The 26,230-nt window shown below is 46.2% G+C and overlaps 1 protein-coding gene and 1 long non-coding RNA gene across 2 annotated transcripts in view; both read right to left on the bottom strand.

The window, feature by feature from the left end:
- Positions 1-845: 845 nt before the first annotated feature.
- On the bottom strand, positions 846-7,788 carry LOC310690277. Its single transcript, XR_014518019.1, has 2 exons — positions 7,633-7,788; positions 846-983 (listed from the first exon to the last, which is right to left on the bottom strand). It is a non-coding gene; the product is annotated as an uncharacterized lncRNA (long non-coding RNA).
- Positions 7,789-9,019: 1,231 nt separating this feature from the next.
- Positions 9,020-26,230, bottom strand: part of LOC310689664 (uncharacterized protein C10orf67 homolog, mitochondrial) — a 54,120-nt gene continuing 36,909 nt past the window's right edge. Inside the window, exons 11-16 of the mRNA XM_083467507.1 lie at positions 26,023-26,102; positions 25,845-25,910; positions 24,492-24,576; positions 23,939-24,022; positions 20,281-20,386; positions 9,020-9,384 (exon numbers count right to left, since the gene is read on the bottom strand). Of these exons, the coding sequence (XP_083323633.1) occupies positions 9,320-9,384; positions 20,281-20,386; positions 23,939-24,022; positions 24,492-24,576; positions 25,845-25,910; positions 26,023-26,102 (486 nt within the window). The 3' untranslated portion in view covers positions 9,020-9,319. The remainder of the gene's footprint in view (positions 9,385-20,280; positions 20,387-23,938; positions 24,023-24,491; positions 24,577-25,844; positions 25,911-26,022; positions 26,103-26,230) is intronic.

The following is a 26,230-nucleotide window of genomic DNA, read 5'->3' as shown; positions in this document are numbered from 1 at the left end:
GTGGCCTTTGCACGCCCCTCCCCTCCCCAGTGTGCGAAGGCGCAGCCTCGGGTTATTTATTTATTTTGTTATTTCTAAATAACCCAAAGCAGGCACAAAAGCTGCAGGCATTTTTTTTTTAAGTTAGCTCCTGAACTTTTCTTGCTTCTTGTCAGCCAAGTTGTCCTCGCCCCTGAGGCCAACAGCATTCGTGATGCCCCTTAAATCCCACTGAAAAGGCCATTTCGTCGTACACAAAGCAGGCGCAGAGAGACCATTAAAAACCTCGAAGCATCAATCTCTTTGGGGAAAAGGTATGGGAAAGGAAGTGTCTCTCCTCCTGCAAGCAAAGGCAGGGTTGCAGGGAGACTTGAGAACCTGCTCCCTTGGGATTCCCAGGCCTTCTAATCCGCCAATATTAGGATTAAGGCCCCTATAATATATGGGGTGTGAAACCTCGGCTAGGCATGAACTCATCCCATTTTCATTAAGGTCTCTTTTGCAGTGGCACCGAGGACCAGCTGCCAGGATGAACAAACACCAGTTGAGTGTCCCTGGTAAATCTCACTCCTCTCCTCCTCCTCCCCCCTTTTTATCCCTCTTTCTTTCCACCCCCACCCCCTTTCTCCCCCTCCCCAAGGCCTGTGGGAATGGGCCCGCGCTCATTCCACAACAAATTGCATTTTCGAGATCTGGAAGCCTTAGGAGGCAGCGATTCCCACGACGGGATGTGAGGTCTGGCCAACAGGTGTTCGGATTTGGCCGAGGGAGATAGGAAAGGAGGCTGGGGAAGGGAGAAAGCTTTGCTGCCAGGAGAACAGGCTGCCCGGGCGCCTCTTGCCTTTTACATGGCGTGGAAGCCGCAGACAATCGAAATGATATCTTTATTGCTAGGTTCATGTCCTGGGCTATAACATATCAATCCCTGTCGGGTTTCCCTCGGATGCACCTGGTATTTCAAACTTGTTCTTTTTGTGTTTTTCTGGGTGCTGAGCTGCAGCTGCCTAAAACAAGCAAAGGGAGAGAGAGGCCCTTACAATGTCTCCAAGACGTGTTGGCATGGTTTGCTTGTCTTTAATGTACCATTAAGCATTGTCTTGACACAATATGGGAACTGTAAAGCATGGCATGTGTTATAATAAAACACATTTTCAATGATGCACTTGCAGTGGGAGCTGAGATGCTAGCAAACAAACAGGCCCAGAGTCTTGCTTCTTTTTTCCCTTTTTTTGTCTGCCTTTGCTCAGCCTCCAACGGGCAATTAAACTTAAGACCACTACTTTCCCCCCTCCTTGATCAGCCAATTACATTTTATGTCTCCTAATTTTTCACACAGAAAAAAAAGTCTCCGTGCTGGCCTCTAAAGACATTGATTTTCTTGCTATCACCTGGCGTTCAGACCTTAGTTCCATTTATCAAGAAGGGGAACGTCAGGCGTTGCATAAAGTGACTCTGTTACCATACGGCTCTCACCATCCTGGCCTATTGTTTTCCCTTGTTAATAACTCATTACCAGGATTTAACAAATCCACCATTACATATGTTTTGTGTCTCCATATTTTGATCCGTACGATTAAGCAGATGTTACGATTGAAAATTGAAAAGTCCAAGGCTACTCTAGACTGAAAGAAAGAGGGCAGACTCAAACAACGAGCTAACAATGAGATTCAGAAGATCTTCAGAAAAACATTTACGACCAATAAACAGACTCCAACCTGCTCCATTTCAACCATTGTGTGCCTGGGGGGAATAATTAAGTTTAATAGGGAATAGGTCTGCGGGGTTTTCAATGCCAAGATCACAGGTGCGGGGTGGCACGCTGAATGATTCGCCTGATTTTTGCCAAGCTCAAGGGCCCTTCTCCGGGACTTGCGAGCAGGGGGAAAACATTGTCATTTCTTTTAATTCGCAGCATTACTTTTAAGGCGAACAAAGGGGCGGGGGGAGGGGGGCGCCTGAGTGGCTGGCGCGGCGAATGAGGCGCGCGCGGCTGCACAAGAGAGCAGCCTCCTCAGCCGAGCGCGCCGCCAGATTGGTGCGCAGGGGCCTCGGTGGGCCTCCTAAAAGCCTCGCTCCTCACCCCCCCGAGCGCCCCCCCGGCCCCACTTCGCCCCCAGCAGGAGCCGGGGAGCCTCCGGAGGCCTCCGCCCAGCTCTCTGGCGCTTCACGTTCGTCGCTTGAGGGCCAGGCGCCTTTCTGGGCAGCTTGGCCAAACTTTCCCCAAACTGTGGAGCGAGCGCCTGGGGAGGGTCCCCGGCTGGAGACGCGCATGCGCCCCTCTTCTCCCCTCAGTGCCTGTGGCTCCGGGGAGCCGGCGAGAGGCCCGCTCGCGGCACCCCAGAGAGCAGAGGACCCCCTGCCGCAGAGCCAGCCCCCTCCCTTTTGCCCACGAGGCCCCAGGAGACCGCAAAGAGACCTCCAACAAGAGGTGTCCGCCTGCCCTGGCCTCGTTGCGCATGGAGGTCTCCAAGAGGGACCCCCAGCAAGGCGAGGCGGTCTGAGGCGCAGGCTCGCGAGCAGGAGGCGGCTTGGTGGCTGCGGACACCCTGAGGGGAAGGCGAAGGGGCGAGCGTCGCCTCGGCCCCGCCACCCGCCCTCCAAGCGCCTGTCAGAGGGAGAAGAACCGGGCTCCCCTGACAGGAACTGTGTCGCTGGCGCTCGCTGCCAGCTCCGCGCCCACTCCTGCCTCCAGGCCGCTCGTCTCGCGGGCCAGAGGCGCCCAGGCAAAGGGTGCCTCGTCCCTGACCTCGGCCCGCACCCCGGAGCCCCGTTGGGGTTCTCTGAACCGCCCGGCTCATTCGCTCGTCGCGCCGGCAGCTCCTTTCCCCTCCCCTTGCCGCGCACCTGCTCTGAGGGAACTTGTTGCGCGGAACGCCTGTCACGCTGCCAGCGAGCTGCTGTCCCGCGCAAAGCTTCCCTGAGGCAGCCTGGGCTTGCCAGCCCCGGGCGAAGGCCCACCTCCGCCCGCCTTTTCTGGGGAATGGCCTTTTGGGGAGCCGTTTCCCCCTCTCCTTAAGGCAAGGGGGTTGTTCTTGTCGCCTTTGGCGCAACGGCGCCTTGACGGGCCTCCAGCGAGGCCTATGCCGAAAGCGTTGCTTTCGAGGAGGCTAAATGGGGACGCGGGAGGGATGCTGCCGGGCCGGGGGAAGAACCCGGAGTCTGTGGGGGCAAGAGGTTGGTCGCGGGAGGCCCTCAAAGCAGCCTCCATTTCCCATGACTGGAAACCCCGTCAGGACTCCTTCTCTCTCCAAGCTCCTCATTTTGCTCTAGAGCGAAGTTGGGAAAGAGAGTGGCCCCACTGGCTGGGCATTACATTCCTTTCCAATTAAAGCGATCGCTTCTGGGGAGCTTGAGCCTTTCTCAGCCCCGACGGAATCTGAAAAGCCCCTGGAGGGTGGCTGAGTGTTTTTCTTTTTTGGAGGTGCAGAAGCGAGGAAGGGAGAAGGGAGTGAAAGGTGATGCCGTTTGTGGCGCTGGCGAAGAGCTGGAGCGAAGCGAAGAGCCGAGAGTGCAAGGAGCGCGCGGGGGGAAGCGGGAGAGCGCCTGCCCGGGCAGCAGCCTTCGCGATTTGCAGCTCGCGCTTTGGCTAAAGGGCACTTCCGTTAGCAACAGGCCGTTTCCACGTCGGTGCAAAGTTATTTGGGACTTTGTCAAACTTCGCTTTGTGGGAAGGCAGCTCCTTTGGCTAGGCGCTCAATGGGCACCCACCCGAAGCTGAGAAAGCGCCCCCCTTCTTCCTTCCCTCCCAGCGCTTTCAAGAAAAACTTGAATAGTTGTTGTCAAAAGTGGAGAAGGCAAAAAAAGGGGAGTTCCAAAGAAGAAGAAAAAAGCCCCTTGAAAAGTCTTGGAAATGGGTAGATTTTGCAGGTGTGTAGAATGAAGTTAACAACCATGCACAGTGTGGGCTCCCCCAGTGCGGAGAGTGTGACAGGGACAGCTGGCTCCGTTTTCCCTGTGAAATCCCCCCCTTGGTGGACCATACACAACGACAGTGACCTTTCTGCAGGGGGAACCAGAGCCGGCCCTTTGACTGAATTAGTCACAAAGACGTCTTGCTATGACTTTTGTTCCTCGCCAAAGCCAAGAAATATTGCGTTTAATATGAGAAGGATTGTCTCCAGCTTTCTCGTGCTCCTCCAAGAAATATGACCGGTCTGCTTTCAAGAGAGCTCGTTTCTCTTCCCTTGAGCGCCTCTCTCGGCTCTTGCTCCCCCCTCGCCCCTTTCCCTCCCCAAGACCTGCGGACGAGGAGGCGCACTTTTTCCAGCGTGCCTCCTTCTTGCAAAGAGGAGCGCTCCGTCTGGGTGTGCAGCGGCGAATTTATCAATCTTTTCATGATCTGACAATACTTGGAAATACATCATTGTCACTGGGGGTGGCTTGATAGATTAGCTGGAGGCGCGGAGCCCTTTTCCAAGGTCAAGTTGAAGATTCTTATTTGCTGTTGCGCTGAAGTTTGTGAGAGCGCCGAACAATGCCAGCCTGTTAACTTGCCTCTTGTTTTGGAGAGGAATCTCATCCTCTTCCCCTCCAAAAGCCTTTTCTTACTGATGTCTCTTATGGGCTGGGGGGGGGGGGGAGGGAAGAGCGATTAAAAAAAGAAATGCTCCCCTCTCGGTCTCCAGTAAAAGTTTACAACCAGTTAACAGGGGACGTCTGAAATTAAGGAAGATGGAAAGAGGCGAAGGGCGTTCTCTGAGTGTCCCAAGACACTTTCTTCCCTTAAAGCAAGGTGCCAACTTTTTATCTTTCGCTTTGCAGGGCAAGGCACAAGCATCGCCTTCCCTCCTAGGTGCCTGGGGGCGATTTCTTTTTACGAGTTCGGTTCCCAAAAGCTTTGTTAGTGGCAGGACAGCGCTGGATGGCAACTGTTGCCAAAAGCTTCATTTTTTTTTTTTACTAGCCTTGAACCTGTTGTCTAACGGACTCTTTGAACTTCTCTTTGCTGGGCTAAACGTTTTCTTTGCCTCTCTTTGCAGACTTCTTCAGCGTTACTGTGGGTTGCGCAGACAGTTCCTTCTCCCTCTCTCCCTCCCTTCTCTCTCTGAGATGATTGATATTTGTTATTCAACCCAACTTTTATTTACCTTGCAAAAAAAAATGTTCGGGGGACCCAATGTGATAAATTACAGATATGCAAATCACATTGAATGGTCTTGTAAGTGTGTCTCGCTGGAGCTGAATAAGACCTTGCAAGCCGGTCTGTGCGCACTCAGGACCCCAGGGAGCTGATCAAAGCACCCATTCTCTTTCATCCCCAGTATTCTCCTCCAAACTATTTCGATACAATATGTTTCCATGATGCCCTTAATAGGCTAGGGACACAGAACTCATTACAACCTAGCTAGTTCTGCCGACCCCTTTGTTCGGAGGCAGAAAGTTAAAGAGGAGAAAAAGGAGTGGGGAAGGGGGGAAGGAAAGAGAAGCTCTGCCAGTTGCCAGCTTTCTGAAATGCTAAAGCATGCGTCATTTTTCACTGGGTCTCGTCTTGATATCCTCAAAAGAGAATCTATGAAACCGGCTTGGCCTTTTCTGGCATTAATTACACTGCTGTCCAGGCGACCTGTTTTTCCTATTATATGCATTTCTCAGCAGGGTTTTTTCTTTTTCTTTTTGCAAGACTTTTTTTTTGCAGCTGCCAGTTAAATTATGAATGCATTTTTATCAGTATGGGAAAAATAAGAGTGAATGTTGCCTATTCTCATTGTGCACTCTTCAATTTTAAGGAGTTTTGTGGTGGTGGTTCCATATTTAGGGGAAATGGAAATATGTGATCCAGTTTAACAATCTATATTTTGGTGTGTGGTTTTTAACAAGGAAGGATCCAGCTTCATTTTATAGTTCATTTCTCAGAGTGATTTGTTTTTAGTGTAGGTTAGCTGGATGCAACATATTGATTTCTCTAACCAAGTACCAGCGAAACTCAAAAGCCTTGCTAAAAGCCTACAGCAAAGGGATCGCGTGGGTGAGTGGCTGCGTCCATCTGTAGACTCTCACACTTTGGGTGCAGTTTCCAAGACTTCTCATGAGGAAATGGGCTAAGTAGGGATGCCTTGAAAGTAAGGTCAAGTGTATACATGACTCCAGGGGATTACTTGCACGTGTGGAACAGCCGTCACAAAAAGTCAACACGCCTTAGAGGTAGCTCTTATCAGCTGACACCACTTCAAACGCAATGCTTTCCAACAGAGGGCGTTCACGCAAATACCCACATTGATTCATACGGTGCTGAGGGACGTGTACATGCATGTGTGAATCAGCCCCTATGCTTAGTTAAAGTCGGTGGGACTTATCAAAGGACGAGGTTTTATCTTAGAAGGACGCGGTTATGCGCGCCCTAAGTACAATTCAAGGCTTCGGACTCTTGATGTTATCAGTCCTCAGTATCGCATGCAAGCCCTATCCACATTTTACAAATGAGGAAGACGACGGAGAAAGAGTGACCTGCCCTAGGCAGCAAACGAGCTGAGGTTTGCGTTTATTTCCGCGTCCAACCCTCTAGCTATCCATTTCTCAGACTGTAACCCATTTGGTCTGGGTCCCCCCCCCTTACCCTTGGAATAACATTAGGCAAAGTTGCTTATTTGGGCAGCTTTTGCTGCTGGTGTCTCTGAAAGCAAAACCCCACCAGCTCTATTTCTCGGGTAGGTATTGCGACTAGAGCGTTTGTTTTCTGGGGTTGATTGGTTGGTGGAAAAATGGCTGGCAGCCAGTTCTGGGAAAGATTCCAGCCCTGACTCCGATTAACCCTCTCTGGTGAAACTCTGCTGGAAACCAACTCACCAGCCATTGCCATTAATCTACTTACTAATTAAGCCAATTCATTTCTAAAGGAGGAAAAAAATTCCTTTCTTTGGCCCAAGTGATGGGAGGAAATTTGAAAGAAGCGCCAAACTGTGTAACTGTAATTCAGCCAAGGGACTGCTAAAACAAGCTTGTTGATATATAGCAGGAGGCTGAAACCAAGTTTCTAGGGCAACAATCCTTTGGAAGCGCCTGTGGCACACACAGCAAAAGGAGCTGATGCCTGAAGAATGGCAAGGGCTGCTGCAGAGGGGCCATTGTGTGGGTTGGACGTGGGGGAGAAGCACTTCCCTGCCCACCAAACCACAAGGGAGTCTCCAATCAATTCACCACCATCCAGGCTCAGGGTTCATTATGAGGGGGTCCTCAGTGGAGGACTTGGCGCTTGGAGTTCCAACAATCCAAAAAGCTGAAAATTGTTAACATTGTGCAACTGGATTTGAATGTAGATGGTTGAGGTCAGCGGTGGTCAAATGGGTCCTCTCGATCCCTCTGATTGGGCTCTTGGGATTATCCCTGCACCACGTCCCTTTCCCCAAGCCACATCCATCACCATCCCTGTTGCAGGCTTTTTACCTGGCTGGAACGAGTCCTTAAACCCTCACGATGCCTCTTTTAATGTGAGTGGAATGTCACCTACCAGGCAAAGTAAGCATCACATTCATTGTTCTAACCACCTTTACCTGTGGCTGTACCCACCGTTTGGCTCTCAAAAGGTTGGCTTAAGGGATGGAGGAAGTCACTTCTTAAAAGAGCGCAGTACCTCCCGTATCACTTGGTGGTTCTTGTTGGCATTCCGTTTGTGTGTGGTTGGTTGTGCTTGAGGGGCAGTAAAAGCTCCTTACCCACCTGAACTGTGGGATGTGATCCATGAGAGGCAGTCAAGTACAACGTTCCTTGTAATGCTAGAGAAGACATGCGAGGGAATGTTTGGTCCAGCCAGTCGAAACTTCCTGTTCCTCCTGGCTGGAACATCCTTCCTTTTGCATGTAATAGGAGGTGGGTGTGTCCAGGCAAAAAAAGGACGAGTCACGCAGCACACCTTTTTGATTTCCTTCTTCCTTTGACCAGCTTTTAGGACTGCTCTCAGCTAGCAGAAGCACTGGAATTATTCCCCCATATGGGGTAGATCCGCATGTACATATTTGTAACTAAGCCTGTCTTCAGGAATCCAACTGTGAACTGATGTGAGTAAACTCCTTTTATTGACTTTGAATAAGATTGTGGAGTTTTTATTCTTTTAAGAGGGATTTAAGGGAACTTGACAGGAACGTACAATTCAATCAGAGACAGACTGAACTGTACAATAGTAGACAGGCCTGCAACCAGCTGTCTGCTGTGCATGCAAAAAGGGGGATGCAACTCTGCTAAGTAAAGGAACTTGCTAGCGCAAGTTAGGAAGCATATTAATAAACAATATATCCTCTCCTGCCACCTTGAACATTCCCACATGAACCTCACAGGCTCAAGGTAAATATATTTGCATTAGGAAGAAGATTTGCATTAGAATATATTTGCATTAGGAAGTAAGCCTTGTTGCAACTTGAGTGAAGATAAAATGGCATCTGTATGTTATTATTTCAAAATAAAGTAAAAACAAAACAAAACCAGACATGCTTTCAGCATTTGCTAAAGCAATGTACAAGGCTAAAAACAGTAAGAGGTATTAGGAAGAAATAAGGATGGTAGCTTCCCGGCTGGCCACATGGAATTCCTGGTACCTTCAGGTTGAGCTGGGAAAGGCTTCTACCTAAGTCCCCGGAGAACTGCTGCCAGTCAGTGTGTGGGTAATGTGATAGAAAGACCAATGATCTGGTTCAGAGTCTATGTAAAGTAGTTTCCCATGTTTGCAATAATTAAAGAAACCTTTGATTCTGAACAGGCTGCCATTAAAAGGTTACCAACATTACTATAAGATTTTAACTATAGTGGACGCTCGGGTTGCGAACGTGATCCGTGTGGGAGGCACGTTCGCAACCCGCAGCACCGAATCTGCGCACGCACATTCTAATATGATTGCAGAATGATGATATGGGATTTGGTTTTACTCCTTGCCAAAACTGGATTTGCAGCCTTCAGGCTGAATATAAGGACCAACTTCTAGTTACATTTTAACTGAAAGCAGTTGCAGTGTAATGTAAAGGCTCAGAAAGATGTTCCTTAAGTTAACTCTTTATTTAACTGAAGTTAACTGAAAGCAGTTGCAGTGTAATGTAAAGGCTCAGAAAGATGTGCCTTAAGTTAACTCTTTATTTAAGGCTGTTTGTTCTTTAAGGCAGAAAAAAGTAACCCTAAGCCAACTCTCTGGACAAACTTGCACACAAAGTGTGTGCAGTAGAAACTATTCAGCTTGGCAGGTCTCCATTACTCAGGAGAGATGGTTTCCTGCGCACCCCATGGGATTGGTAGGAGAACTGAAAGCATTCACTGGACAGGGCAGCTGGGCAGGACATCCTCTGCATGTTACCAGATGTTGAGGGGGACTCTTGCTTTCTCTCTTGCCTTTTCTTCCCACAGGTGGCTCTTACCCCAGCTATCAGCGTATAGATGAATGGGGTGAAGGCAATTGATCAAACTCTTCCTCATCGGCGGACTCTGAAGCTGAGAAGAGGAAGAGAGAGAACACAGAAAGCTTGAAACTGCACCTTGGAATTCAATGCAGCACTGTATTCCATACAGGTCAATTTGGAGGGGGTTATAAACAGCTATTTTCCACTGTCGGAAGACTATGATAAAAACAGCATTTGGCATATTGCCTTCCCACCGCTTTGTTCATTGGACTGATGAGCCCTTCTAAACCAAATCAGTCTGCTGCAGAAAGGATTGCTGCACCCTGAAGGGTAAGGCTTGCAAGCCACTGCATCACCTACCTGGAGGTAAGCACCACTGAGGAAAGCAGGGCTTGTTTCTGAATAGACACGTGTAGGATTACACTGCATATAAGTTTTAGTGTGGACCAGAGTCTACATCAGATTCAAGGAGAGGATACTACTTCATGCATCTGTTGATGTGGGCTCTGGAGCACGTCCCACATTTGATAAAGTCTACACAACCTTCTGCCACCACAACAAATTGTGGGATGTAATCCACTGGGAGCAGTCAAATACAACATTCCTTGTTTTGCTAGAGTGGACATGCAAGGGAATGTTTGGTCCAGCCAGTTGAAACTTCCTGTTCTTCTTGGCCTGGAGCATCCTTCCTTGCATGTGACTAGTAGGTGGGCACGACCTTTCCAGACCTGGTAAAAGGCCAAGTCATGCTGCTACCTTCCTCTCTTTTCGACCTTCCTGTTCGTCCTGCCTGCTTCCTGCATCACCTGGACTGTACTGCTCGCTGCCACAGCAGTTCCCCTGATCATCTTCCATATGGGGTAAACCTGTTTGTACATGTTTGTAACTTTAAGCCTTAAGCCTGCCTTCAGGGATCACACTGTGCTCTGCCTGATTGCTACTTATGAATAAGACTGTGGTATCTTTATTCTTTTAGGAGGGATTCAAAAGGGGTCTTACCAGGAATATTAAAACATACCTCAATCTGGACAAGCCAGATTGAATTGCTTATTGTCTTAAGAAAATTACACGAGTTTGCAACCAGTTTTCTTTTGTGTAAGAAAGGGAATGCACTCCGCTAAGTGAAGAAACTTGCTAGCGCAAGTTAGGAAGGATAGTAATAAACAATATATCCTCTCCTGCCACCCAGAAGTGGAGCATATGCCTGCACTGCCCAGGGTGGCTGCCCAGGGTGTGCTCCCGAGGGGGGCATGGCACAGAGGGTGCCCTCCCAGGCGTGGGGTAGCCGCTCGGGTGCCTGGAGTGGTGCATGTGCCCTGCAGCCAGGGACAGAGCAAGCCGCTGATGGGGGAGGAGCAAGCCACCCATGGCAGACATTTGGCACACTGCCCGCCTGCGATTCCCAAGCCTCCCCCAAGCTGTCAAAACGAAGGGGGAAGGGGGGAATGCCACTGGTAAAGTGGTGCAGCTCCCCCCTTACCCCAACAGCTCAGGGTAGGCTTGGGCAGGCGGAGGGGGTGCACAAATGTCACTCCCCTCAGTGAGGGCACCCAGGGTGACCCGCCCCCCCTTCCTATGCCCCTGTTGCCACCCTCAACAATCCCACACAAATCTATTAGCTTTTAGTGTGCCACAAAACACTATTTCTTTAAAAAAACAACAGTAGCACCTACTACATAGACCAGGGGTGCTGTGGACAACACTGGGCTTTGTCCCTCTTTCCTTCCCCCTCTCCTCTGATGCCTTCTTGCGTCTCTGCCTCCCAAAGGCTTGCACAGCTGTTTGTTGCAGCAACACTGGCTATAAGCTCTGCAGGTGAATGGTGCCTCTGGGGCTGGTCAGGGGGTGCTGGTTGCAGCCTCAGCAAGCAAGCAAGCAAGCAAGCAAGCAAGCGAGGGAGCTCAGCCAGCCTGCCCGCCAGCCCTTGCTGTTGGGAATGGACAGACAAGTCCCAGGCCCCTTTGGGTCAGTGTGAGGAGGCACCTGTCTTTGGGGCGGCAGGGGCAGGAGGAAGGGTAGTTCAGAGACCAGGGGCGGCAGCAGCAGCTGCCCAGAGGACTCCCAAGGGGAGAAGAGAGGAGGCCGAGGGAACACTCCACAAGGGAAAGAGGCTGCCAGCTCATAACTGGGCTCCTGAGCCCCACAGGGGTGCCGCAGAAAGAATGTAGTTGGTCAAGGAAGCCATGGACTCAAAAAGGTTGAAAACCTCTGACAATAGACCGTCAAAGCAATACACGCACTACCAGATGCTCCCCCACCTGCCACCAGACAGGACATCACCTGCTCATGAGCTAAGACCAGGAAGATTTCATGAGGGGTTTAATATACTCCAACCCCAACTCTATACTACCTGCCGTGTTTAAGCCAGCGCCACGAGGAGACCTGGTAGAACATCAGAGAGATTTCAGGTCCTTCTCTTGAATATTTTGTTGGTATTTTTCTCTTATCTCGTTTTGATTGTGCTTCAAGTTCATTTAAAAACACACAAAACAGGCTGGAATCAATGGGCCATCAAAATGGTATATTATTTTGATGGCGTGGAGATGCTCCATTGGCTTTTAAAGGGGCAAGACTCCCTTGCATGAACACATCCATAGGATTGGGCTGCACACCTCTAACTGCTTGCTTGCAGTTTCCAGGCGGCTAGCCACCTTAGCCTCTTGCAGCAAAAACAATAAAGGGTTGCGTTAAGTGCTAGTGGTAGTTGTGCACCAGTGGTAGAGCACATGATTTTCATGCAGAAGGTCCCAGGTTCTGCAGATAGGGCTGGGAGGGAAAGAAGTCTGAAATCCTAGAGAGCCCCTGTCAGCCACTGAGCTAGATGGACAGATGGTCTAAACCCAGTATAAGGCAGCTTCCAATGGAATACAGATAATTCAGGGCTAATAGACACCACATACTGAAAGGCTACTATCCTATGCAGACCTGAAGACAGACCCTGAAACACACTATCTTTAAAGCTGCAATTCTATACACACTTACCTGGGAGTAAGTCCCAGTGAAGTCTGTGGGGCTTACTTCTGAGTAGACATGTATAGGATTGTGCCAACTGTCAACCTGAGCACTAAACACATATGGAAACACATTCTGTTTTAAGCAAGGGGGACTTGCATACAAGGAATTAATTTGTGATGGGAGTGGAAGTGAGGGTTGTTTCAACTGTTTGCACAGGGGAGGGGATTTTGAAAAGTTGTCCTTAAAGTGGAGACAGGTGGAGCTGATTTTTCAAGAGGCACAGCCTGTTGTACAATGTGGTAAAATCAGGGTGGTTATATTTTCCTGGCAGAGCCTTTGCCTCAATGAGATTTGCGCAAAAGGCAGAAGTTCAATGGGTGCAGCCTTTCCCGTCATGCTGAGATAAAGTTACACTTGTTGAACTTCTGTCACGATGCAGCTGTTCAGAGTAGAGAAAAAGGAAAAAAGAAAGGTGGCAACTCTATTGTGGATCCAGCTGAAAATTCTCAGGCAGAGGGGAACACTGTAGAAAAGGAGCCAATGCTGTCCTTTCACGTGCCGCATTAATTTACATGTTAGTTTTTATTCCAGCTGCTGTGGAAACCTCTCATTGTTCACCCACATGTTGCTGCTTGTGTGGAAAGTGACGTCTTGAGGCTTAGCAGTTAATCAGGTGATGTCACCTATGCACCAGTTAATGAAATACTGCTGTCCTACTTTGAACCTTCCAGAGTTTGGGAAGCAGGTGCCTATGGTGCCTCCGAGGGAATCCCTATAAATAACCAGCCTCAGTCTCTGCTGGGAGGTGAAACAAGTAAGCCTCTCATTCTAGGGCAGGGAAAGGGCAGAAGTTAGCTGTAGCCAACCCATCTGAAACTTGCCTACTTCTGGCACATCTGTAATGTGAGCTCTCCATTCTGGTTCAGGAAAATAACGCAGAATTTATAATGTGTGTGTGCGCGCGCGCAATTAAAATATGTATGTATTAAGATAACCTATCTTTTCCAAATAGGGAATAAACCACATGGATATTCTGTGTAATGTACACACACTCACACTCACACACAGAGACAGCCTAAAATGGGATTCCAAACTATTTCAACTGCTGTGCCTCCAGTTATAAATGAAACACTGGTCACAACAATTTGTTCCAGTGCAACAAATGACTTTTTACAAATTGCCTGAATATCTTGAAAAGCTTTTTACAAAAAAAGGAGGGTTGGGAAGAGTATTATTATTATAGTATTATTATTATTATTTATTAAATTTATATACCTTTCATCATCCATAGATCTCAGAGTATGGGGACTGAATAAAGAGAAAATATCAATCTAGATGCTGTTGTAACACACACACATACACCAAATGTATTTAAACAATGTAGGAAGATATGATCATCGTGTCATGCTGGAGAAATCAGCACCACATGCTATTATCATAAAGAAGGCAGCAATAAAAAAGGAAGTTTGCATGAAACTCTAGTTTCCAGATACTTGATGCCAAAATTAAATACAGAATAAGAACAAGAGGAGTAAGAGTTAATACAATGGGGGGGGGGAGCCTGTTTCTTCGCTTCAAGCCTCTCTTGAGTTTTTCATAGTAAAAATTGGATGCAAATATCCTAAAAAGACTAATGACATTTCACAGGTAATGCAATTTAGAAAGAAACACTTCCATGTTTTCTTTTCCAACAATGTGCATTTTTGTAAACTGCTATAAATTGCAATTCAAAAGCACTGATCTCGCCATCCCCAATCATTTTTTATACTGATCAAATGAATGCAGATACTCCCCTTTGGGAGGGGCGACATGACATTTCACTTGGCAGTTCTAAACAGGTCACGGACCTTTCACAGACCCTAAGGCAGTGGGAGGGAGCGCTTTAGGAAACCGTGTAACCAAATCAAACCAATGGTTACCCCCTTTCAATACCATTGGAATGGTTTGCACAATGCTTATTCACATAGCAGCAGAGGAACTGAAAGGATGGTCATCCAATGGAAATGTCTTTTCCTTTGTTTGAACTTAACAGAGCTCCCAAAAAAATCCTAGAAAACAATTATATTTGGGAACAGCAAAACCCGAGGCAAACTCAGTGCATATCTGCAGAGCCAGTACATTAGAGACCGAGGCGTGCTTAGATGTTTAAAAGTAGCTATGCTGGCAATATGGAATTGTATGTGGACATTTATTGGAGATGTTGCTTTGTTTGAAGCCATAGGCACAAAGACACAACATGGCTGCCCTGGAGATGACCTATTGCTTTCAAGTTGCTTGAACACATCAGAATTTCCATTGTTAAGGTTGATTAATTGAAACTGATAAGTTACCATGAATAAAGATTGTTTTTCTGTTTAATGTGGTGGGCCTGATTTGGTAAATGCTTCATTCATGTAGCCTTGCAGCGCAGCATATGGGCAAGATTCATTCAGTATCGCAAACATACACAATTTATTATGCTTGTATGGTCACAGCCAAAAGGCTTTTCTAGTTTAATGTCAAAGTCTGAATGAAAAATTCCATTTAAAGAGTCACTAGTAATGTTATGTGTGAGGGTTTTGGGGGGTTGGGTTTTTTTTGGTCATTCAGCCTGGCTTTTATCTCTCAGCAAATTCAAATCGCTGTAAATATATATATAGATAGAAAAAAAGTTAAAGAGATATGCAGAGGAGAGAGCCAAAGGGACATTGGATGTTTTTTTTCCAGACCAAAGAAACAATTTATCTGAAATGTTTGTAGACACCTATGACAAAGGCACATGTTGTGGTCTGGAGTCACCCTGTGTCACACACTGCTGATAAAGTTATCACTATAATGTTTCAATAAGATACTGTCACTGCAGCTCCAGGATCTGACATTCCTGTGCTGGAATAAAGAGATCAGTTTATGTAATAAATAAGCTCTTTTCAGAAAGAAAAACCAGAAGCCAAAGCTTTATCAGTCTTTCAGTCTCGACGGTACTGGCATGTCCAGAGTGACATGTGCCCTTCTCCAAGTTCCACTACTTTCATTAGAGCCTTTAGCAAGTAAATGATGTTTGATTTTGATTTCATTTTTACTAGGCAATTGGTTACAGTATTGAATGAAAAAAAATTTTTTTAAAGCAGCCTTATTAGTAATTACTGTTCTTAGGTGCTCAGAAAACTTTGACAAATATTTAAGGATTTATTTTGACACAGATTAAATAGAGAAAATTGTTCTCTCCGTTTCCTGTTTTTAAAGCATATGCGGAGCTGATATTGTTGGTGAACAGAAACCACGGACAAATGGATTAGGAGGTAGGAGCTGCTGGGGAAAGGATGAATTTTTGCCAGGTCTTTTAAGAGTACACACCCACTGCTCAGATTCTATCCCTGCTAGAATCACTCCACAATCAGAGTTGTTAGGGTGGCTGTGCAACTTTGATACACCCCTCCCCCAAATACAGAGGTGGCTGGGGCCCATTGGGACTGCGGGGGGTGGGGGGGGGAGAAGATAAGGAGGCCAAAAGTAGGTGGAGCAAGCGCCAATCACAGGTGGAGCCAACTAATTTCAGGTTTGTTCCCATCCTCCTCTCTGCTGGAGGACAATACTGCAAGGACAATACTGAGACTAAAGAAGAGGAAGCTGGCAGCCAAGGGTACGTCCTGGACTGGATGCCATTAAGAAGACAGACAGGTGGGAGCTGGCAGACTGACCAGTCTCTACTGCCTACATATCCGGTCCATTTATGTCAATGAGCTTAACACAAACTAATGACTGAAAATTCAGACGGAAAGGATGTTAGACAGCAAGTTATATACATGATGTTGCTCCTATAAGCAATAGAAAAGGAGAAGTGGAACTGCAACATGATGTTGCAGTGGGGGGGGGGGAGTCGTTCCTGTGCACAGTTTCCCAGAATGCTTCATTCCATTCTTCTACCCTATGCAGTTTTTTTGTTTTCCCGCCAACAGGCAATTGGCATTATGAGCATGCTCTGCCTGAACTGGGCTGTTGACCCCCCCACACATATTGACTTCCCCCCTAAAGATTTTTGGGCGGTTTAAATATATAATTCTGCAAATATTGGAGTTCCCCAAGCCCACTCATACTTCCTGCTTATGTGTGGCTAGTTGCCATTTTGACAGCAAAAGGATAGCGCTTGGAGAATTGAGCCAATGCATTTGTGCAGATGTAGATAGAGGTATGATATGTCATCATGCAGAATGAGTCGGATCATTCTGTCTCACTCCAACCTTCCGCCACACTCCAGTGTGATCAAGAAACAGAGCACAGAGTTGGAACTATTCAGATAGGAGTTGGCTTGAATTTTTGGGGGGTTACATTCAATTCTATGGATCACAAACACTGCTAATCAACTTCTGTTTGATGCAGTGTTGGCCTGACAGCTTACAGATTTCTTTCTGGCCAAATACTATTTTTGGTGTCCCATATAATAAGTATACCTTGTACTTCCACAGATCGAACTGGTTGAGTAGGCAGCTAAGTTCAGCTTTACAAGTGCCATTTAATACCTGTTCCACATTTGCTAGGAGTCAACCTTTCAGTGTGGCAGCAGCTATGCTTTGGAATGCCTTGTCTATTACGATTAGGCTGCCACCCTCACTTTTTTTAAAGATGCCTGCTAAATACTCATTTACCTCAGACAGGCTATATGGACGTATACTTCAGTTATGCACACTTGGTTCTAACATTTTCTAACTTTAAATTTGTTTTATTGATTCTTGTTTCATATTGTTTTATGTATACATCTTAGGTTTTTTTTAATTAAGCAGTTTATACATCTTTCTAAATAGATAAAAATAATTGTTCTTATGGATATCATCAAAACTTTAAGTGATAGCCTAATTTTGGTTAAATCATATATTTCGCCTCCTTCAAGCTAGCAGTGTTGCATTTCTCCTCTTAATGACACCTGCTGAAAACATTCCTTTGAGAAGATCAGTTGGGAATCCATGGGAATGATTTAATAGTTTTAAGTTTTATACTTCAAAGGGGTTACAAGAATGACTGAGATATGGATTTCAAATTTATTAGAAACTCCTTGTCATTCCCTTCACTGTGACTGTCTGTTAAGAGTGACCTTCCTCTTAACCCCTTCTTCTTGCGCTGACAAAGTAATTTGAAATAGAAACAAACAGTGTAATCTATCAGGAAAAAAACTGGAGTTGCTTCTGTGCATCAGATATTTCTGTTTGAGCTCTCTCCTACTGACAAGCCACGGAAAGAGTCGCTGTTCCTCAGTGGTTTTATCTTAGGGGTTCGTGTCTTTCTTGCTCATTAAGACTGTCTCTAAAGATTACAGTGCAAATAGTGCCTCTCTACCAGACTGTGAGAAAAGTCTCCTTGAGTACATAAAACAAAACTGAGGTTTCTATCACACAATGAAGAGCTCAGATGCTATCCCATTTTTAACACTGCTCAATTGCATAAAGGCCCAGGAAGGAAGAAAATGAGCAAAGTCTGCAATCCTGTGTACACATTTATTTGGGAGAGAGCACACTGAACACAGAAGCTTACTCCCAGGTAAGTGTGTATTGGTCAGGGATAGATAATGTGGCATCCTTCAGATGGTGTTGGACTATAAGTCCCGTCTTCCCTGACCACCGGCCATGCTGGCTGGGGCTGATGAGAATGGCAGTCCCGCAACATCTGGAAGGCACTACAATGGGTACCCTGACACAGGCCACAGTTCAGGGGTAGAGCACAAGCTGGAGGTCTCAGGTTCAATTCCAGCAGCTTGTGATATGAAATGCCTTCAGCCTGAGGACACCAGAGAGCCATTGCCAGTAAGTAGACAACACTTGGGCAGATGGACAAATAATATGGCCTGATGTAAGATAGTTTCCTATATTCCTAATGAGATTTGCTTGCAAGTAAAGGCAGTTGTTTGCATCCATCTGCCTCAAGAGACAATGGAGTGTGCCTAGAGGGGGTGAACTCAAACTGCTGTGTTAGCAGCACCAAAGTGACCTCCCCTGGGTGCAAGCCTGGGCAGTGTGTATGGAGGTCCTGGGCTGTCCAGATGACAAGACCCTCCTCTTAACCCCATTGATGTGGTCCAAGGAAAAGCAGAGCAATACATTTGGTACCGGCTTGGCTGCGGGAGCTGCTGAAAGGAGACATTCAAGGCACTGCCTAAGCATCTTAGGGACTCCACTCTAGATTTCTATAGGGTTTACTCCTTGGCCTTTTCTTCTTCCGAAGAAATCCTGCAAGGCAGGAAGTTTCCTTTTTCTAGATGCGCTACCTTCCCAGGTCGATGACTCCCGAATGTCCCTCACTTCCCTTGACAGCACATGCAGAAACTGCCTGCTTGACCGTTGGACCCACTACAGTGGTACCTCGGGTTACATACGCTTCAGGTTACAGACTCCGCTAACCCAGAAATAGTACCTTGGGTTAAGAACTTTGCTTCAGGGTGAGAACAGAAATTGTGCTCTGGCGGCGCGGCAGCAGTGGGAGGCCCCATTAGCTAAAGTGGTGCTTCAGGTTAAGAACAGTTTCAGGTTAAGAACAGACCTCTGGAATGAATTAAGTACTTAACCCGAGGTACCACTGTATTAGTCTTATCTGCTCAATATGCGGGAGCCTGTCTTTACATGCAGGGGAAGTCCCTAACCCACTGGCTGCCCTCACCTGGTTTAGCAGGCCAGTCCAAGTCATTCCCAGGGTTTGGCTGCTGTTGGATGCTGGCAGCTTCTAGGAGCCACAGGTTAGAGCTGAGTTCAGGGTGGAGACCAAAGGTGGGCAAAGTACCCCAGAAGGAGCACAAACGTTCCTCACCAGAGCTATTACCCCACCTGTAACACCCCAGTAAAGGAAATGTGCTTCTTAACGCCAGTTGCTGGAAGCAGCAAGAGAGGAAGAGTGCTATTGTGTTCAGTTCTGGCTTGAAACATTCTGTAGGCATCTGGTTAGCCACTGTAAGACCAGGATGCTGGACGAAATGGGCCACAAGCTCTTCTTATGTTTATAGCAGGGGTCTGCAACCTTTAAGACAAAAAGAGCCACTTGGACTCGTTTCCGAAGGAAAAAAAACTGGGAACCACAGAACCCGTCATTATAAAAATAACTTTTTTGTCACTTTTTATTATTTCTTTGTTTGACCCCTCAGAATTACTCCTCCTCATAGAAATAAACGTTAAATTAACAAGTTACCTTTTTGTGTGTGTGTGTTCTTCACTCCCCTTCAAAACAGTGACCAGCGTACATGCCCCCTTTCAATTCAGTGACCAGCGTACATGCCCCTTACAATGTAGCAGGCGTGCGGGAAGGTGACGTCGGGACGGTGCATGACTAACACACGCACCACCCCCATGCGACGTCACAGCCGGTACAGCGCCCGCCACAGTGGGGAGTGTCGGGGCGCACAATGCGCCTCCTTCCCTCTCTAGTATCTGCCCTGGAGCCGCGGCAAAGGTGTAAAAGAGCCACATGCGGCTCCGGAGCTGTGGGTTGCAGACCCCTGGTTTATAGAATCTCGCTTTTAGCTTGTCGCCTGCCAATGGGAACGCAACCTGTGTGATGTGACCTCCCAGCTGTTAGCTCAGCGGTTGGGAACCTTTGGTCCTCTACTTGTTGCTGAACTACTTCTGGAATAAAATTAAACTGAACTCTTCTGACTCAGTCTCTGGTGCCTACGTACTGTCTGAATCTTATCTTCTGACTTTGTTTCCATATCTTTTCCAACACTTTCTTTTAGTCTTATGCAGGTCTATCATATGCAGGTCTACTCAGAAGCAAGCTGCACAGATCTCAGCGGTGCTTACTCCCACATAGATGTGGATGGTAGCTTTGTTATATATATTTTAACATGTTCTGGCATGGTTATGATACTAGCTTTTGCACACAGCCTTCTGTACTATTTTGAAAGGGCAGGATAAAAGTTTTAAACGAATAAAGCTTATTGGTTCCATTGTTTATATAATTTTGGACACATTCTCCCCAACTATAATCCAGTTTTAATAGCAAGAGAGAAGACAGAAAAAATGTAATGTTTAACTGAAGATAAACAGTTTCTGCAACGTATAATTATGTCATTACTTACCAGCTTCAAAAGCGCTGGGAATTTTAATCAGAACTGGGATTTTCTCAATATCCATGCCTTCTTCATCTTCATTTGAACCTGAATCTGCCTGAGAACCTATCTTGGGCTGAACATGGAATATTTATTTTTAAAGTCACTCAAAAGCCATTGCACAGTTAAATTAAAGGAACCTTTTAATTAAACTGCATCTTTTGGTTGACCAGGATGGTAACTAACATAGAGTGGTGCCTCGCAAGAGGAAAATAATTTGTTCCGCGAGTCTTTTTGTATTGCGATGTTTTTCGTCTTGCGAAGCACGGTCCGTCGCAACTGCGCCTCTTCAAGCGGCTTTAAGAAAAAAGCGCAAGACGTTTTCATCTTGCGAAGCAAGCCCATAGGGAAATTCGTCTAGCGAAGCAACGCAAAACCGAAAAACCCTTTCGTCTAGCGAGTTTTTCGTCTTGCGAGGCATTCGTCTTGCGGGGCACCACTGTAAATCTAAACATCTTAATCATCATGAAATATGTCAGTTATGAATAATATGAATTGTGATACCATTCTTTACACAAAAATACCTTTCTCGCACACAGGAACATTCTGAGAAATCTCACGCTAGAAAGACCCAGACTTAGCTTACACTATAAAGGCAGTGACTCCTCCTAAATTGCAGAAATTTCTAATAAAATAATGAGTTTGGTATCAGCAATTTTATAAACACAACCTGATTATGGGAAGGGACTTGGCTCAGTGGTAGAAGAAATGCTTCAGAGGCACAAGTCCTTGGCATCTCCAGGAATAAGGAGATGGGAAAGACCTCCTCTGCCTGAGAGCCTGGATAGTTGCTGTCAGTCAGAGTAGACAATGCTGGGCTGACCTAGTATAAGGCAGTTTCCTATAAGCACATAGCTTGGGGGGCAGCACACACATTTTACAAGTGGAACGTCCCTCGTTCACACCTGGGCATCTCTACTTAAAAGGAGCTTAGTGGGTGCTTGAATGATGGAACGGAAAATGCTTCTATTCGATACCTGACAGTGCTGTGGTACTAAGCTAGGCTATGTACATTATTGCAGATATTAATATTGCGCAGCATGAAGCAACTGGATGCATAAAAGCTGACCCCTTTTGGAAGGCAAATGATTCAAAGCTTTACTAACCAGAACTTCTGCAAAACACATACAAAAACGATCAATGATACACCCAGATAATTCCATAAAACATATGCTTATCTAAGTATAGGTTCTTCTTCTAAAGTATATAACATAATTACGACCGGAGCAAAAATCAAAGCTCTCTCTCCCATAGCTTGCATTAGCCTGCATCCAGCCTAAGGCTATACAGCTCCTGGAGAGGCTTCATTATCACAAGGTTTCTCTGACTGTGGACAAAAGGCAAAGGCAACTCCCTTTCAAAATGGAGATTTGCAATTGAATGTCTTAATCACATGATCTAAGGTTAAACACTCATGTATAAGCTAGGAGAACATCAATAGTTAATTATCAACCTGTTACAGCTCAGAGAGCTTCAGTACGCTTCAATTAGGGTTGCCATATGTCCGGATTTTCCCAGAGATGTCCTCTTTTTCAGGCTTAACAATTCTGTCCAGGTGGATTTTTAGAATTCGACAAAATTTTGCGGGTGTTTTTTTTTCTTCCTTAGTCCCCCCCCCCCCCCCGCTTCCTTTTGCTCTGGTTGCTGAGTGACATGAGGCAAGGAGGCTTTCACTTTGCCTGGATTGCCTGCCTTGCCCCTCTCTCTGCCTCTCCTCCTTCCCAGCATTTCCCCCACCCTGTCCCCTCCTTTGCTGGAGCATCTGCTGGGCAATGAGGGTCTGCTGGTGAGATGGCGGTAGTGGCTGGGGCTAGGCTGGGCACAGACCTGGCGGAGGGGAGGGGAAGGAAGCAAGGTGGGTCGAGGCCCGGGACTGAAGCAACGGCTCCCTCCAGATTGCACTCCCGATTTCCTCCTTCCTGCTCCCTCCCTCCTTCTTTTCTTCCCTCCCTTCTTTTTTCCCCCAGTGCTGGATAAATATGGACATTTCAACTTTATTGAATGTATAAAGATTCTTTCTACAGCGATGCAGCAGGAACCGGTGCCATGCAGAGCTGGAGAGGAGGAGGTTCTGTTCAGACCAGACAACCGTCGGGTCACACAGCCCAAGAGCAGGCTGCACAACAGGGTGCAGGGTGACAGTATTTTGGCTCTCTCCAAGGACTGCAACAGCAAAGCCTGCTGATATCTCTCTCTCTCTCACTGGCATCCCACTCAAGTATTAGATTATTTTGGTGATAGGAAGCAGCCACCAGTGGAAGTCTGCAACAGCAGCATGGATTAAGGTTGAAGAAGGAGGTGCTGTCACATTTCCAAAGAGTCTGGGGTGGTTGCTGGCACAACATCAACATTCAAGCAAGAACGAACCACAAAGGGATGCTTATGTTCCCAACCCACCTATTAAAAACAGTACAATTGCAACAAAGAGGGAGCCAGTGCAACTATTTGCAGGACCACCAACTTCTGAGAATACTAATAGCAGCAATAGGGCCAGAGGGGCTAGTGTAGAGGTCTGTCCTTCCCCTGTCTACCGCCCCCAAGGATCAAGGATCTCCTGCCATAGATTAGCCACACCTACACAAGTGACATCGTGACAGATTCTTACAGTTCTGAAGAGCCTTTGAATAACCTCAGAGCCAAAACAGGTAAGCTTACAAGACAGCAAGCACAACACAGAGGACAAGAGACCTAGAGCGCAAAGGAAGACAAGGGCAGGCCTACACATCAAGGGCCAGCCCTCATTCCCTCCCTTCTTTTTTAATATGATACCTCTCCTCTGCATCCAAACCCCGCCCCCGGTGCTTTTAATTTTCATGGAGTCTTTTTCTCTTGGGTGTCCTCTTTTTTGCTCTTCAAAATATGGCAACCCTAGCTTCAACTGAATTTTCATACATACAGGCATTCTCCATTTCAGTGTGAACTAAACAACTATACTTAACATGCCCCCCATACATTTAAAGCACCCTGTCACCTTGATAATCCTGGGAACTATCATTTACCCTTCAGTTCCCAGCACCTTTAAGCAACTAGTTTCCAGGATTCTTGTGTGTGTGTGCTTTAAATGCACTTTAAATATATGGTGTATATCAGGCTTCCTCAACCTCGGCCCTCCAGATGTTTTGAGACTACAATTCCCATCACCCCGACCACTGGTCCTGCTAGCTAGGGATCATGGGAGTTGTAGGCCAAAAACATCTGGAGGGCCGAGGTTGAGGAAGCCTGGTATATATGCAGCCCTAGTTGGACTAATGATGTGATTCAGTAACAACATATTTTGTTCACATAAAAAGGACAGTGTGTGTTCATTTGTGTGTGCCTGCAGGCATCTATCAATGCTTATGATGCACACAAACTGTCCAAAGGAACCAGCAGTTGTGTTCACCATCTTATATATACACAACTAATAAAATTATAAATAGAAATTATCTTTCAAGTTATGAGCCCAAGTTCAGAATCCCCTCCTGGATCAGGAGCTCTGTGGGCAAAGGGGGATTGTGTACAGGCTGCTGCCAAAGCCGTATCACCTTTGAGAGGGCCTGTTTACCTGTTTGGAATGTGTGGGCAGGTGTGAGGAGAAGTACACTGAAGCGAAGCAACATATATTATAGACACACATCAAACTACTTACCAGAGGAGCATACTGCATATATAAGCTGCTCGTAAATGAAGCCAATTTGCCCGTAGGGTGCTGGATGTGCAGAGGAGGAGCTGTCTGGAAGGAGCATAGGAGACAGGGTAAGCATTTCTGTTATTTATAAACCATGGCCAGTGCTGTTCACAGTACTTTCAATGTTATGGTTTGCCAACCCAGTTCAGAAATCATGGTTTCATGAGCACTTACGGCTCTGGCCCTACCCACGACTGGCATCTGATTCCCCACCCTGCCCAGATCACCCCCAAGTAAATGCAGTCCTTAACAGAAATATATATATATCCCTCACCCCTGCCAACACCTGAGGTTTGAAAGAGGGGATTCCCTCCATTAACCGTTTTTTAAAAAACAAGTTCCTTACAGGGCAGCAGGAGAGGCCTCAGCCAACCATCAACTTAATTTCCCAGAGGCATCTAAACACGTGAATTAGCATATGCAAATTTTATGCAAAATTTCTGCCCACGCCCCAAGTTTTTAAGTACGGTACCTAAAAAGTGTTTGCCCTTAGTGGCTGCTTATCTGAACGTACCTTATCAGCCAGCGAAGGGCGTCTAAATTTTGCTGATTGACGCAATGATTGTCTAAGAAACATCTCGTCCTTAATGGCATGTAAGCTAGAAGATAAATGGGAATGTTTAAATTGTATTTTTAAAATTAAAGGCAGTTTCAAAAAAACCAAAATAACCCAAACAAAATCAAACAAAAACCAAAAACCCAAACATTTATTTTCAAACAAGGATAAAGCTGGGACCCAAAGAGCTACAGAAGCCTCCATGTACCCAACGGGAGTTTTGACTCCCTTTAACCAGCAGGCGCTTCCTAGTGCCAGTTATGCAATATGGATGATGTACAACAGATTTTTTCATTATCTTCTTGTGGAAGCTTCATTTATATGAATTAAGGTTATACAGTGGTACCTCGGTTTAAGAACAGTCCTGTTTATGAACGATTCGGTTTATGAATTCTGCAAAACCGGAAGTAGTGTCCCAGTTTGCAAACTTTACCTCAGTCTATGAATGGAATCTGAAAGGTGGAAGGGTACCGGCAGCGGGAGGCCTCATTAGGGAAAGCGCGCCTTGGTTTAATAACGGACTTCCGGAATGGATTAAGTTCGTAAACCGAGGTACCACTGTATATGGCTAGTTGCACCAATATCCACTTAACAGTTTCTCTCTCGCACCTGTAAGTATTAGCAGCAGAAGTTCAGATCCAGACTGAGTTGTTCCTACTTCCTATTGAAACCAATGGGATTTAGATTAAATCATAACTAATTTCCCATCAATTTCAGTGGGACTAGATTCAATTAACATAGTTCTGGATCCAATCCAATATATATATTTATGTTAACCGTATGATCCAGACATATGCAAAAGTATGTTTCCACTGAAATAAATGGATCTGAGAAATGTTTAACTGTGGGTAGAGAGTGCCCACAATTGTTTGTATAGGATCAAAGTATTGTAGTTAGAAGGGAGCTGAAGGCTCACCTAGACCAAGCCCCTACAATGTGGGAATGATGGCTAAAGAATCTCTGACAGATGGCCATCCAATCTCTCTTTAAGGAACTCCAGTGAAGGAGAGCCAACCACCTTCCAAGGGGATCTGTTCCACTGTCACACAGCTCTTCCTGTCAGAAAGCTCTTTCTAACCTTCACTCGGAATCTCCTTTCTTGTAATTTGAAACCACTGGTTCAAGTCCTTCCCTTTGGAGCAGCAGAAAACAAGCTTGCTCCATCTTCCATGCGGCAGCCCTTCAGTTTTGAAGATGGCTGTCCTATCACCTCTCGGTCTTCTCTTCTCCAGGCTTAAATGCCCAGCTCCCTCAACTGTTCCTCATAAGGCTTGGTTTCCAGACCTTTTATCATCTTGAATGTAATAATACCTTTTCTTTAGAATTTCGAACTTCATTTCCCAAGATTGACTCGATTTACTTAACTCCTGTTCAAGTCTAAACAGAGAGGCAAAAATAGCATTGGTATGTTTTGTAAGCGTGGAAGTTAACAAATCTTATAATATATGTGACAAATCCTTGTGTACACAGCAAATTCTTGTGCATATACCTCTTTACGCGCAGCTTGGCATCTCGTTCAGATTTTCTGAGCCTCTTTATCTCTTCTTGTAAGGCTTTTTTCTCATCTCCCTGTACAAGTGTATTACAAAAGAGAGCCATGCATTGATTGCCACTGTATACTAAACACACACACACACACACACACACACACACACACACACACAATAATAGTTGGCCACTGCTATTAATTTTCAATC

This window comes from Podarcis liolepis, assembly GCF_965112155.1.
Source record: "Podarcis liolepis genome assembly, chromosome: 12".
NCBI classification, from domain to species: domain Eukaryota; kingdom Metazoa; phylum Chordata; class Lepidosauria; order Squamata; family Lacertidae; genus Podarcis; species Podarcis liolepis.
This window is presented reverse-complemented; position numbering and strand designations above follow the sequence as displayed.